At 46.5% G+C, this 12,584-nt stretch overlaps 1 protein-coding gene across 1 annotated transcript in view; it reads right to left on the reverse strand.

The window, feature by feature from the left end:
• Nucleotides 1-5,492: 5,492 nt before the first annotated feature.
• The window catches only part of LOC126536501 (epidermal retinol dehydrogenase 2), a 77,649-nt gene continuing 70,557 nt past the window's right edge, over nucleotides 5,493-12,584 (reverse strand). The window contains exon 3 of the mRNA XM_050183495.3: nucleotides 5,493-9,916. Within this exon, the coding sequence (XP_050039452.1) occupies nucleotides 9,817-9,916 (100 nt within the window). The 3' untranslated portion in view covers nucleotides 5,493-9,816. The remainder of the gene's footprint in view (nucleotides 9,917-12,584) is intronic.

The following is a 12,584-nucleotide window of genomic DNA, read 5'->3' on the forward strand; positions in this document are numbered from 1 at the left end:
AACCACAAGTAAAAGCACAACTACAACTTCCAAGTTTCCATTTAGCGCAGTTAACCGCAACTCATCTCATCTGGCTTCAAGACGAAGGGAAGAATTAGAGTGCTGTAACTCAAGATGAGGAGAAAAACGTGCGTATTTCCTATTTTCAATAAATCCCATTTCCAAGCCCATTTCCATGGCTGAGCAGCGCGATGGCGCGCCTCTCTCCAGTCCTCCGCTTACCAACTTTCAAATTCTTATGCATGTTCTACAACTTTATCCCCACCACATTATATTTCTTTTAAATATTCTTCACTGCGTACCTTATATCCTTCGATTACTATCATCTTACTTTCACTTTCTCTCCTTCACAGCTGCGATACATTAGTGGAACAAGGAGGCTCACTCCTTCGCCTCACTCACATTACGTATCCATGTACTTACCATCTCAGTAGTTCAGTCAACCCTCCTCGCTGCTGCCGTATAGGTTCACGTGCTATAGTCTTCGCGCTGAACTAACTTTGCGCATGCATGCTCGTTGTTAAGTGCTCACTGTCACTTGATGTCTTTGCAGCAATCAGGTCTGTCATCACTGTAACAAGCAGAGAAGCGGCTGCTGTGCTCCCAGAGCCAAGCCAAACTTCCGCTCTGATTCCTCTTAATATATCCCTGTCAAGACTTCATCGCTAAAGAACCTGAAGGCCAGTTTCACGCGCTGCTTTTCAAATCCATTTGGGCTACAAACTGTCATGGATGTATGAGGCATCGCTCTCAGTGTGGCAGTGCTTCGGCTGTCACAGTGGTGTGCCTCTCTCACAATTACAAGGCGAGGAAAGTCAGAGCAAGAGAGATAGATTTATTTACAGAAAGGCAGAGAGGTCGGGAGGAAACTCAAAAACAAAATGGAGATAACGACTTCAGTCCGCTGGGTGTCGCACTTTGTACACGGTCTTTGGCAATTTGCCACTGATGCCAAAGATTCTCCATGTACTTCTATTCCAACAGGCACCATCGCATGTAACATAGCCCACGAAAAGTCCACAGTTTTCTGCACAAATCACAGCATCCAGGATAATTTTTGACAGCACGTCAGCTTTTACATTGCCGCGAGAACCAAAAACTTCAAGAATCTCTTACCAGTTCGTGGCTGAAAAAAAGAGAACAACACCATGATCACACACACCTTCTTGGTCTAGTGAGGTGTAGGCCCCGAGGTCAACAAAGCCATCAATTATACTCTTCTTGTTGATAGCCAAGCTTTCCGAAAATTTCATTTCATCGACAAGTATACCATCATGTCAGTGGCAAGGTTCAATGTGTTTGGCCTTCTCGGCAAGAGCAGTAAGTAAATTTTCATTAACTCCAAACAAGTAACCCATCTCATTCGGCGTATAACCACCCAAAGAAGAGGACTTAAAGAGCAAGAAACCGTCCAATTAATCCAAGCACTCCTTATAAGCCGGATCACATATGGCACCCCGTATCTACTCCTCAAGAAAGCTGAAATTGAAAAACTCAACATCATCATCAGAAAAGCAATCAAGAGCGCACTAGGACTACCCAGTACGACCTCAACCACGACACTCCTAAAACTTGGCCTTCATAATACCTGGGAAGAAATGAGTGAAGCGCACAGAGCCAGCCAGCTGGAACGCCTTAAGCTGACTCAAACAGGCAGAACAGTACTTCGCAAACTCGCATTCAGCGAAAACTTCATAGCAGACTCAGATGCGAAAGCCCGATTGCCGCCACTTCTTCGTGACTCTATCTCAGTCGCTCCAATACCTCGCAACGTGCATGCAACATACCACAAAGACAGAAGACAAGCAAGAGTCAGAGCGCTGAGCAAGAAATACTCAAAGGACCCCAACACGAGATATACAGATGCGGCTAAATACCCAGGTAGAAGAGCATACGCAATTACCGTGACCAACAACCAAGGGAAGGAGCTAATCGCTGCCACCATACAGGCCAGAAATCCAGAAACGGCGGAGGAAGTGGCCATCGTCCTCGGCATCGCCACATGCAAAGACACAGCAATCATCTTGAGCGACTCGCAAACGGCATGTAGAAACCTACGAAAAGGCCGAATTTCTGCCGCAGCAGTGAAGATTCTGAAAGAAATAACAAGACGCCAAGAACTACCCGAAACCTACGTCGTATGGACCCCAGGCCACGAACACCTGGCAGGAAACGAAGCAGCACATGCTGTCGCCCGAGAGCATACCAGCCGGGATTTCCTGCCACATGGTCTCCGGAAAGCGACGAGGGTGAAGGGCATTCCCATCAATTACGCCGTAATATTGCAACGTTACCGACTGGAAATAAGACAATATCCTCTACCACATCCAAAATTAAGCAAGGAAGAAGCCACCGCCCTCCGCAGACTACAAACGAATAGTTATGTCCATGGAATTATCATGCACCGAATGCACCCCACCGAATTCTCATACCTATGCCGATATTGTGAGGTACCAGACACCCTACAACACATGGTGCTGGTGTGCCCACACCGTGAGAACAACATTCAAGATGATGCCCCAGAACCGCTACAAGACATCAAAGAAACGTGGGAGGCAATGTTAAAGGCACAGAGCCTGGAAGATCAGCGAAGTCTGGTGGACCGGGCCCGGGCTGCGGCATTAGCCAACGGCTTTCTGGACTAAGAGAGCCGCCCACCTAGGGCGAAGGAAGAACACTTTCTCGCTGTTTCACACAATAAACGTTCATTCCTCCTCCTCCAAAGCCACGTTTGTACTTCCTGACGTATATCCGCAGACAGGGAGGGCTTGGCACTACCATGAGTGTGTGTGTGCGTGCGAATATGCTGGTACAGCCGCGGACTCCTCAGGTGCATGATAATGCAATCCACCGTTTGTCAAATTTGATTCCGTTTGTTGCTTTTCTCTTGGAGCTGGCTCCAAGACATGCCCGCACTTGCATTTGCTGCTTAGTCGTGAGACATTTCAGTATGTCCTCAAGGTGTACATACAGCACTCATGACTTCGTTGTCGCGTTTAATCTTCTCTATATTTTGTTCAAGTTTGATAATGCTGCGCCTGTGCCGTCGAAGTTGTGCATTCTTTGCTACCAGTTTGCGCGACTTGACGAAAACATTTTTAAGCTATTGTACGTTTATAGGAAGCTTGGCTTAAGAGCAGCTTGCGAATCACTGGCACAAAGCAGAAAGTTGCTTCAGCCTCCACCGATCTGTCCGTGGTGGCGGGAATCAGCGGTATACCATCCGTGGTGCAAGTCCTTTCGCCCTCTACAGTGACTCATTCAGTAGAAAGACGCCACGCATGCATATGCAAGAGCGCCCCTGTATTTCCCGTAGATATATAGTTGGCTTTTAGACTGACTGAGCCAAAGCGGAGCTCCACCTGTTCTTATATGAACATCCTTTCACGACGTTGATAATGTTCACCGCTATATATCGAATACGCTTGAGAAGGACAGTTTGTGTTCTATGTCCGGACTGTGGCAGAGTGCACGTGGCAAGTTGTGTACTTGTATCATGCACAACGCTTAGACAATATGAAAGGGTTGTTTTGGTACTCGGTCAATATATGTATATACAATGTTATTCGTAATATACAGCCGTGAGAAAAATTGTACGTACCAGGCGTATACTTCGGGAAAACGGAATTGTTTCGTTACTCAGGCACGCGGTCGAGAATCGAGAACTTTATCCTTGACAGTGACATCCTGAACAGATTCATCAACTCAGCTGCACTCATTTTAATATGCATTGGCGCCTAGGCTGGCAACGGAGTTATTCCGTGTCATTATAGTTGATGCGTGTCATTTTCCTCACTTGTGTGCGTACTGTGCAGATCACGACAGAGTGTTTCCTGTAACTTGAGCCAAACATTAAAAATATGCAAATGCTACGTAGCTGGAGCGAACCAAGGTAATGTTCTTTGCTGTCGCTTTAAGATACTCAAATTATTTTTTAATCGCACCCAATTACAAAATTCGTCTTAATTAATCATCTTCTAAATAATTATTAAATTTTAAAAGCTCGCGAATACACGCAAAATTTCCGCGCTATTAACCGCTCGAGGCACCTTGCGTGAATTCGCTGGCTCCTTTCATGTTCGGAAAAACACTCTTATGTAGCATGCATTGAGCAACGGAAAGCTGTGTCGGGAGTTTCTCATGTTGCTCTACAATTTTCTCATTGACACTTTTAATCTAAACATAATTGAGAAACTGATTAATTAATTAAGATGTACTAATTATATAATAAGCGGAATGCAAAAAATAATCTGAGTATCCCCAGGCGACGGCAAACAATATTACCTCGGTTCTGTCCAGCTACGTATCAATTGCTTATCTGTTAATGTTTGACTCAAGTTAAGTGAAACACCCTGTATACCGGGTGTTTCAGCGAACACTTTCATTTCTTTAAAAGGTTGCCTGTGGCAGATAGCTCAATTATAGTTTATGAGCTGGTGTGCTCGAAGAGGCAGACAATACTTGCACAAGAAAGTTAAAATACATTACCGACAAATTAAAAAAAAACACTAATTATGTTTCTAACTAATTACACTATGGCCCATATTGCAATTTAAAAAATTCTAGCCGTAGAGCTCGCAACATTGCGGAGAAATGCATTGGCGTTCCAGTTTTTTGCTTCAATGCATAAAACAGCGTATTTCTTTACGATAGTAACTGGAACGCCAATGCATTTCTCAGCAAAGTTCGGGAATTATTATCTCGAAACTGGTATCATCCTGAGAATTCGTTCTAAGTGGATCGGCCTTGCGAACTCCACGGCTAGAATTTGTAAATTGCAATATAGGCCATAAGGTAATCAGTCAAAAACATAATTCATGAATTTTGTTAATTAGTCGATTATGCATTTCAATTTCTTCTGAAAATATTTTCCGCGTCTTCGAGCAGACCAGCTAATGAACCAGAACTGTGCTAGCTGCCACAGGCAACCTGCAAAAATTTTGAAAGCGTTCGCTGAAACACCCGGTAAAGTGTATGTGCTCTGTAAGCTGCGCATGCCACAGGATGAGTAGATGATATAATTCGTGCAATTACTTCTTTTTCTGTAGTTTCCCATATGTTATGCTAATTTCTCTATCTCTCAGCTCAATCAGCATTAGAAGGCCTAGAGTAGTCGACTCTTTGTAGGGAGTCAATCTTTTCACGAAAAACATTTCTCTTAATGAGAAGGTACGCAGCAATTTTTGAAAATTCCCGTGTGACGAAGGCTTCCGCTGTTGTCATGAAAAGAAAATAAGGATCATGCGTACACACGGACTTCCCCACGAAAGCTGACTTCGTGGAGTTGGATTCTTCGATGTGAACTTCGTCTAACGGCTGTAAATGTGCTTTCGCTAAAGATGTCGACTTCTGTAACTCTGCATAAAAGTGTTCTCACAGTTGGCACTTAGTTATTTGCGCATACATTAGCGAGACTTTCCGCAGTCCCGCAAAGGACAACATAGCTTAATTGTTCGGTGCATTTCAATAACCACGAAGACAACACCAGCAGGAACCCATGTACAAAACATTTTATTCAACGCTGTTAACCTTCCATGTGTTTCGTAGGAAAGACTATGTACAGGAGAGCGAACAAAAACATTCTTGCGTACTAATTCTAAGCGACAAAACTGTCATCGATCGTGACTGCCTTCTCAGAAAGTATGGCATAATCGTGTGCACAGTGTGCCCAGAATAGCAGAAGTGATCAGCAATATATATATATATATATATATATATATATATATATATATATATATGCGCTGCGCCCTGCATGTTAACTTCACCATGCCCCAAAATGCACCTGTCGGAGCCTCTCAACTTTCAATCGAATCTACTCTTAAGAAAATCGTCCAATTCACAACATTTGAATCAAATATAACTTCCGTTTTCTTTCACGAAAAATAATGTGCAGCGTATTTGGTAGTGCGAATACGAGTGCAGAAGCAGTTTCGGTCACTACGGTTGCCTGACGGAAACATACCGCTGTGGCTAATTTCCAGTGACTCATCATGGACGGTATAGTGTATGGCCTTGTTCGCAAAGAAAGCTGACATTCGGCGTTACGCTAAAAAATTATCTTCATGTCGCGAAGGAGGTTGCCGCAATTCAGCACACACAGTAGACTACGCAAGAAAAAAAGCAGAAGTCAAAATGGGTTGGATTACCTTGAAAAACAGAACGCGATAGCGTTATCGGGCCCCGTTGACACCGACACCGGATATTCTGCGACATGGGGCCTGATAGATAAGACTGGTGGGCCGATCCATGGCGGCAGTGAAAGGCACAGCAATGGCTCTTACCCACGTAAGGCGGAGGCTACTATAGTGACTGGTCGATGGCTCACACCCCCGTAAGCAAGGAAAAGAGGGGCTTGTGTTTGAGTTTCCGCGCAGCAGAATTATCTTTTCTCGTATATTCCATTTATTTTCTCGTATATTGAAATTACAATACGACGATATTTTGTCTGCAGGTTGTGTTTAAGTCAGACTTTACGTATTTTCCGACGCAATTCACTTTGAGAGATTCAACTCCTATGCGCCACGCGGAGGGTCTGCGTGGTTGTGGTTCGGGGTGACCTTATCTGACGGACAACGCCGCCGACACCGGCTTTTCTGTAACACGGGAGCCCTTAACGCTATCGCGTTTAAAACGTCTGTATTTGCATCCCTACAGCTCAGCTCCTGCCCTATAGACTCTTAAGAGAAACTTGCACCCTTTGGGGCCTAGCTTGTCCTCAAAGAAAAATCGTCATTCATCTTGCGTTCAATTCATTTCGTTAACGATGCGCCGCCGGTGCGAGTTTTAAGGTCACGAGCGGCATGCGCGGACGGCGTGACATTGCGCTCCTGAAAGAAAGTGTTGGGCGCGCGGCGCTAAGGAATGGAAGTGCACGCAAGACATTTGACGATTTTTGTTTCGGCACAAGAAAAGTCGAAGGAGGGTAAAAAAATTTTAGCGTCTACGGCAACCATAGTGGCAGGTCTGTAACAACTGCACACGTGACCAACTTGCTGCGTAACAGTCTGTGCTATTCGGATGCTACAGAGTGAAGCCGCGGCGCCACACCCTTTCCGTGATAAAACAGAACGTATAGAAAGCACTATTTGCTGGTCAACAGGCTATAGAATAAGGCACGTTTGAAGGCTCCGTTCATGCATTGGCCCCCATATTCTCTCAAACAATTATCGGCAGCTTCCTCCCATCGGGGATGATGATGATGATTTACGGGCATCCTCTTTGAAACGGCGCGATGAGAAATAGTCACCTAGCCTGCTCGAGTTAATCGGGTATGCTATGCATGCTTTTCATTCGAGCGTTTTTTTACGCACATCTTCTAATCCTTCTTTTCTCTTCCTCAAAACAAAGCGCCATCTATCGACTGAATAAGATACTATACGCTTCTCAATATTGCCGGGCAGTGTCTGAAGTGCGGCGGCGGCGCTGCCATCAACTTGCTTCAGTCGAGGTGGAGTGTTGAGCGGAGCATCGTTCTAGAACTTGAATTTGTTTAGCGCAGCGCAAACATGTATAACGTTAACACATGCCGGAGTTCTACTCGAGGCAGATTCGAGTGTCACTGTTGGCGGTTACGCCATCTTCCCAATGCGTGCAAGAAGAAGCGCTACAGGTGCGTGCCTTGAGGTCAAAGTGAAGTTGTACGCGGTGGTTTGTTATTGCACAGCTATTGTGTTGCATTACGTTTATTTTTTGTCTTTGTGGCAACTACAGATATATAGTAAAACGCGAAGATAGGCTACACTTTATTAATAGAAAACGTCTACTCCACAATGTTTCTATATCAGCTACAAGCAAACATCACTGCTCTTTGTGTGCGTAGCTTCGTAAGAACATAATCTCTCCTAACTTCGTCCTTCGGTGCACCTAACTTCGTCCTTCGGTGCACCTGTCGTGCTTGCGTGTCTCGCCTTAACAATGCTTCTTAAAGTAAAGGAAAGTACAGAAACATACTAGTATATATTGTAAGTGCTTCTGGCAGTTCCTCAGAACTTGCGAAATCTACACTGAAATTGTTTTAGCCTACTATCTACAGCACTATATGTACAAGACTATACATGGAGCTATGCGATTGTATAGTGAAGACGCGACTCTATGTCATCTGCTGAAAAGAGGCGCCTGCTTGCTGACCTGCTATCGCTGCCATATGCACGCGAGGTTTGTACTACGAAGTTCACAGCATGGCTTCCATAGATAAGCCAGCTTGCTAAGTGATGCGAACGATAGGGTTTTCATCCTCACACCAATCAAACATTGTCCAAATGACGTCATGCATTACGCTGCATGTGTTGCTCAAGATTCGTAAAGCTTATTTTCTTTCTACTGCACAGTCGCCGGTATATATCTACCCCCACAGCTTATCACGCTTTCTCCGCTCTGCTATTCATATCAGACACGGCGGCACCTTTAACAGCAATGTCTTTTTTTTTATGTTTTTCAATCATGCAGGTGCGTATGCGCGCTACAAGTCAGACACACATGAAATCGTTGCTTTCCTGCTTAGAAGGGACTCGAGTCAAACAAAAATCCAGTAAGCTTTCCGTCCATCGGACGTTCCTCGCATTCCAGATACCGTACGCGTCGCAAGGCGAAGTGAAACTGCCTGAGCGGCAGCGAAGGCACAGAAAGGACGGCAGTTTGGACGCGTCAGTGATTCGTGAACCCCTCCTTGGCAATAGCGCAAACAATACGAGGTCGAAAAATACCAGAAGCTACACGTACAGTTCTGTGTGCGTGTGTGTCTTCCACATGCTCCTCGGTGCCTGTACGGTCCTCGTGCGCGCGTGTCACCAATTCTTTGTCTTCATCTGTTGCTTGCGCTATTGTCAAGTATAGGGATGGAAGGCTCGGAACCCAGATGCGCCAAGGTGCGCTAACAGGAGCTTTCGGTTCCGACTCGCACAAAAGTACGCACGAGAACATGTGACTGCTGCACTAACGCAGCAAAGTAATGGTCATCACGAAAGAGTCGTTACTATACCGTCCAGCTTGCACGGAGCAGTAATATCCGTGCTCTATGCAGTAATAACCCAAAATGGCATCAAATCCTCGAAAAGTAGTATCCGATAACAAAGCATCTGCACCCAGTGTCAACCGCCAATAACCAGCACGTCTTTTGTGAACCCAAGGGTTACGTGTCCTGAATGTCGCGCTGGGTACGCGTCCTTACAGTTACATTTCAAGCGCAAATGCGCTACGTTGCTCCATGTAAACACATATTTATTTACGCGCGCATATCCGGCGTCCACTGGCATTCCCTGATATCTGGGGCGAGGTCGGCCTATAAATGTGACGAAAGAAAGGACCGTATATAGCCACCGCAAACATCTGCTATGGGAAGTTTCTTTGGATCGTGTGAATCTGCCTCTCACGGCAGAGACAGCTTCGAGCTTGCGTACAACGGGAGCGACAACAGAAGCGGAAGAAACCCCCATCGCGAGGCTGTAACTATGCCGAAATAACCCTCTATAACTAGCACAAACACCGCCCCCTTAATTATATATACTCTCGCTTGATGTCCCTAGAGAGCTACACGTATAACTAGGTGAAAAAAGTCAGACGGTGGCCAGCCCCGTAGCGGACAAACGCAACATGCGTCCGTCGCTTCATTGCGTTGTGGATGCTTGATTGGTCATGCGCAATGCCCAGCTGCGTGCGAACCGGAACCGAAAGGCGCTTGAAAACCACTGTGGGGGCAAACAGCTGTGACGTGAAAGTGGAATAGATAGAAAAAAAAAGAATAGAGAGAAAAGAAAAAGAAAGTCGCAGAAGATGTTTCTCCGGTCCCCAAGTGATGTGACGGCTTGCTTCGCCCGATGCTCAGGCCTTTGCTGCGATGCCACGTCCTATGAACTTGTCCATGACCTCGAATCCACCGAGACCCCGGGAGAGCGCCACAATCGCGCTGACCGGTAGTATCCTGCGAGCAGAGACCGAGAAGACACAGGTGTGTGTGTGAATGGAAGAGCTTTACATATACGGCAAAACCTCAATATAACTAAATAATCGGGATCAAAACCGGAGTACGTTACGAGGAGTATTTCGCTAAACGCGGATAAGCGAGCCAGTAACGCGGTAAGTGCACTCTAGCTGCGCCTGGACGCGCGTAAAACGTCGTACATAGAAACGAAGCAGTGACCTATAGGGGCGACTCGATACGAGGGACGTTCCGACACTAATGTTCGTCATTTACTTTCACACGGAAACATTATTGCAAAAAAGAAAAAAAATACACCATGGCATTTTGAACTATACACCTTGCACTATTTTTCCACACAGTCGCCACCGACACTGAGACATTTGTCGTAGGCAGCAATCAGTTTGAAAAAACCGCTCTGGTAAAACTCGGTGCCCTGCGATGCAAGGCTTGAGACATGACCTCTTCACCATACACGATCTGTAGGCGTTCAGGGATGACGGACATAGTAGTCCCACGTGCCCACTCATACCGGAAAACAGCACGCACTTCCACTGGTGACCCCGCTGTCAGCACACGTATGTCTGCCATCGTGGCTTGTACTCGAATAACCTAATGTTCTGCTTGCAGTGGTATACGTGCAGAGCACCACAGAATGTTTAACGTGGCAGCTGGTCTCCCGCTGATACAAAAACGCCCGTCAATACATGTGAGCTCGGTCACAGGAGCGACATACGGGGCCTCGCCTCGAGCTTTCTATAGGAAAAACACGGCACAGCTGCCAGCCGCTCCAATTGGAACCTTATCTGATGCATTATAAAACGCTCCGAAGGTGAACGTTCTTGTGACACGCGAACAAGAGTGACGCCAATCCTTGGCTGCGGCGCTGTGCCTTATAAAAAAAAAAAAAAAAAGAGCAGGTTTTCTCGGATGGGGGCAGCAGAGACAGGAGGCGATTGCGATTATATACATTTATTTTCTTTTTTTTTTGCGTCGCTTGAACATGTTAATGTTTTTTTTTTTCGGATGCCGTTTGACCTGACTGTATAAATTCTGCGTACCTGATTATAATAAAACCTAACTTGGATGTATAGGCGCATGTCGTTGTCTCGCCTCTTTCCTTGCTCTCCCGTATTGCGCAGCAAAAACGCCCGACACACGACGGATCACCTGTAGTAGCCCAATCAGCCACCCCCCAGCTCAATAACTGGAAGACGTCACGCGCACGCAGTTGCACAAGTAGCGACGGCCCTCTTCACCGTCTCCAGGAGAGCGGGCGGTTGGGGACGAGCACAGATGAAGGAAGAAAACGGCTTCGGGCCCGCGCGCAATATGCACACGTGGCGCGCGCTTGCATCGCCTGGCACCCGTGTGCGATCATCGCGCGGCGACCAGGAAATCGACGACGATGAGGAGAACCTCGATCCATCGTTAAAGAAGAAGGAACAGGGAGAGGCGGGCGCAGCCGGGGCCACGACGACGTCATCGCCCACTAACAGTGGCAACAACCATTCGCCCGCATATGCATGGCTCCGCAGGGTCAAGCCGTGGCAACGTCCACTACTTCCTCGTGGGATTTCGCTGGCATCCCTCGATAAACGCAGGCCAGGCACGACTTTCACCAGAGAGGCTGTCGGTGGCGACCGTATAGTATACGTCGAATTCAAATGGCGCGCCTATGTTTATTCACACTGATAGTGAATTACCAACCGTATTTCTCTCCCTTTCTTCTTGCTTCTCTCTCTACTTTTTTTTTTTGAACATGCCTGCGCGATTATTGCAGCCATGGTCGCGTGCTTAGAGTTAAGAAAAGGAACAGCGGCAGTGTGACAAGGTCACTCGTGCTCTGTTTCACTCAAAGTCGGACACGACGTTTACTTCGCTCCACGCTAGGTGTTCTTGAGTTCGCGCCGAAATGGATTCTATAGAAGCTTCGTCGTCGAAGCAAGAACTTTGTTGACGAAAGGAGACAGCGGTGTCTGCAGAATATATCGCAAACGCGATAAACGCAACGTACGCGTATCGACACTGCTTCTCAACTAGAAGCTTCGCAAGCTTTAAATTAAATGTGTTACTTCTCTATCCCTGACGTCCCTTTTTTGTTTTCGCGATAAAGAATGGCATACGCACTCACTCAAGACGTCTAAGCCTGATCGCCCTATTACAGTGATGCCACCAACGGCGTCCGCTATGAACACCTTATACTTCGTCTTTTTCTTCTAGCCGCCTATAGCTGACGTCATTGCACGACTCATCGCTTCGCCAACTGGTGGAAACGTTGGAGTGGTTGGTGGAATCGCTGCTATGCTGCGCAGCCAAGTGGTGCCTCGTACAACGACGTCAGCTATAGGCGGCTAGAAAAAAAGAGACAAGTATGGGGATGTGTTCCAGCGAGTCGTGCGTGATGAGAGATGTTTAGTGGCGTGTAGTACTACACTGAGGAAGTTCTTATGCACTATATAGACTAAATGTACAAACCTACAGCCTCGCTGCAACTGTGCCCATTTGGTTGGATATTAACCTTCGCTTTAACATTTTCTCGAAAATCTGCTGTCGTACATAGGCTCAGCACCACGTGGAGAGCGCGCAGCTGGCACCGCAAAGCTTACAAAAAAGCGTTGGCATAGACGTATTTTGTGCATGGTATCGCGCATTATACTGGGCCGAGTAC

This window comes from Dermacentor andersoni, chromosome 4 (assembly GCF_023375885.2).
Source record: "Dermacentor andersoni chromosome 4, qqDerAnde1_hic_scaffold, whole genome shotgun sequence".
NCBI lineage: Eukaryota > Metazoa > Arthropoda > Arachnida > Ixodida > Ixodidae > Dermacentor > Dermacentor andersoni.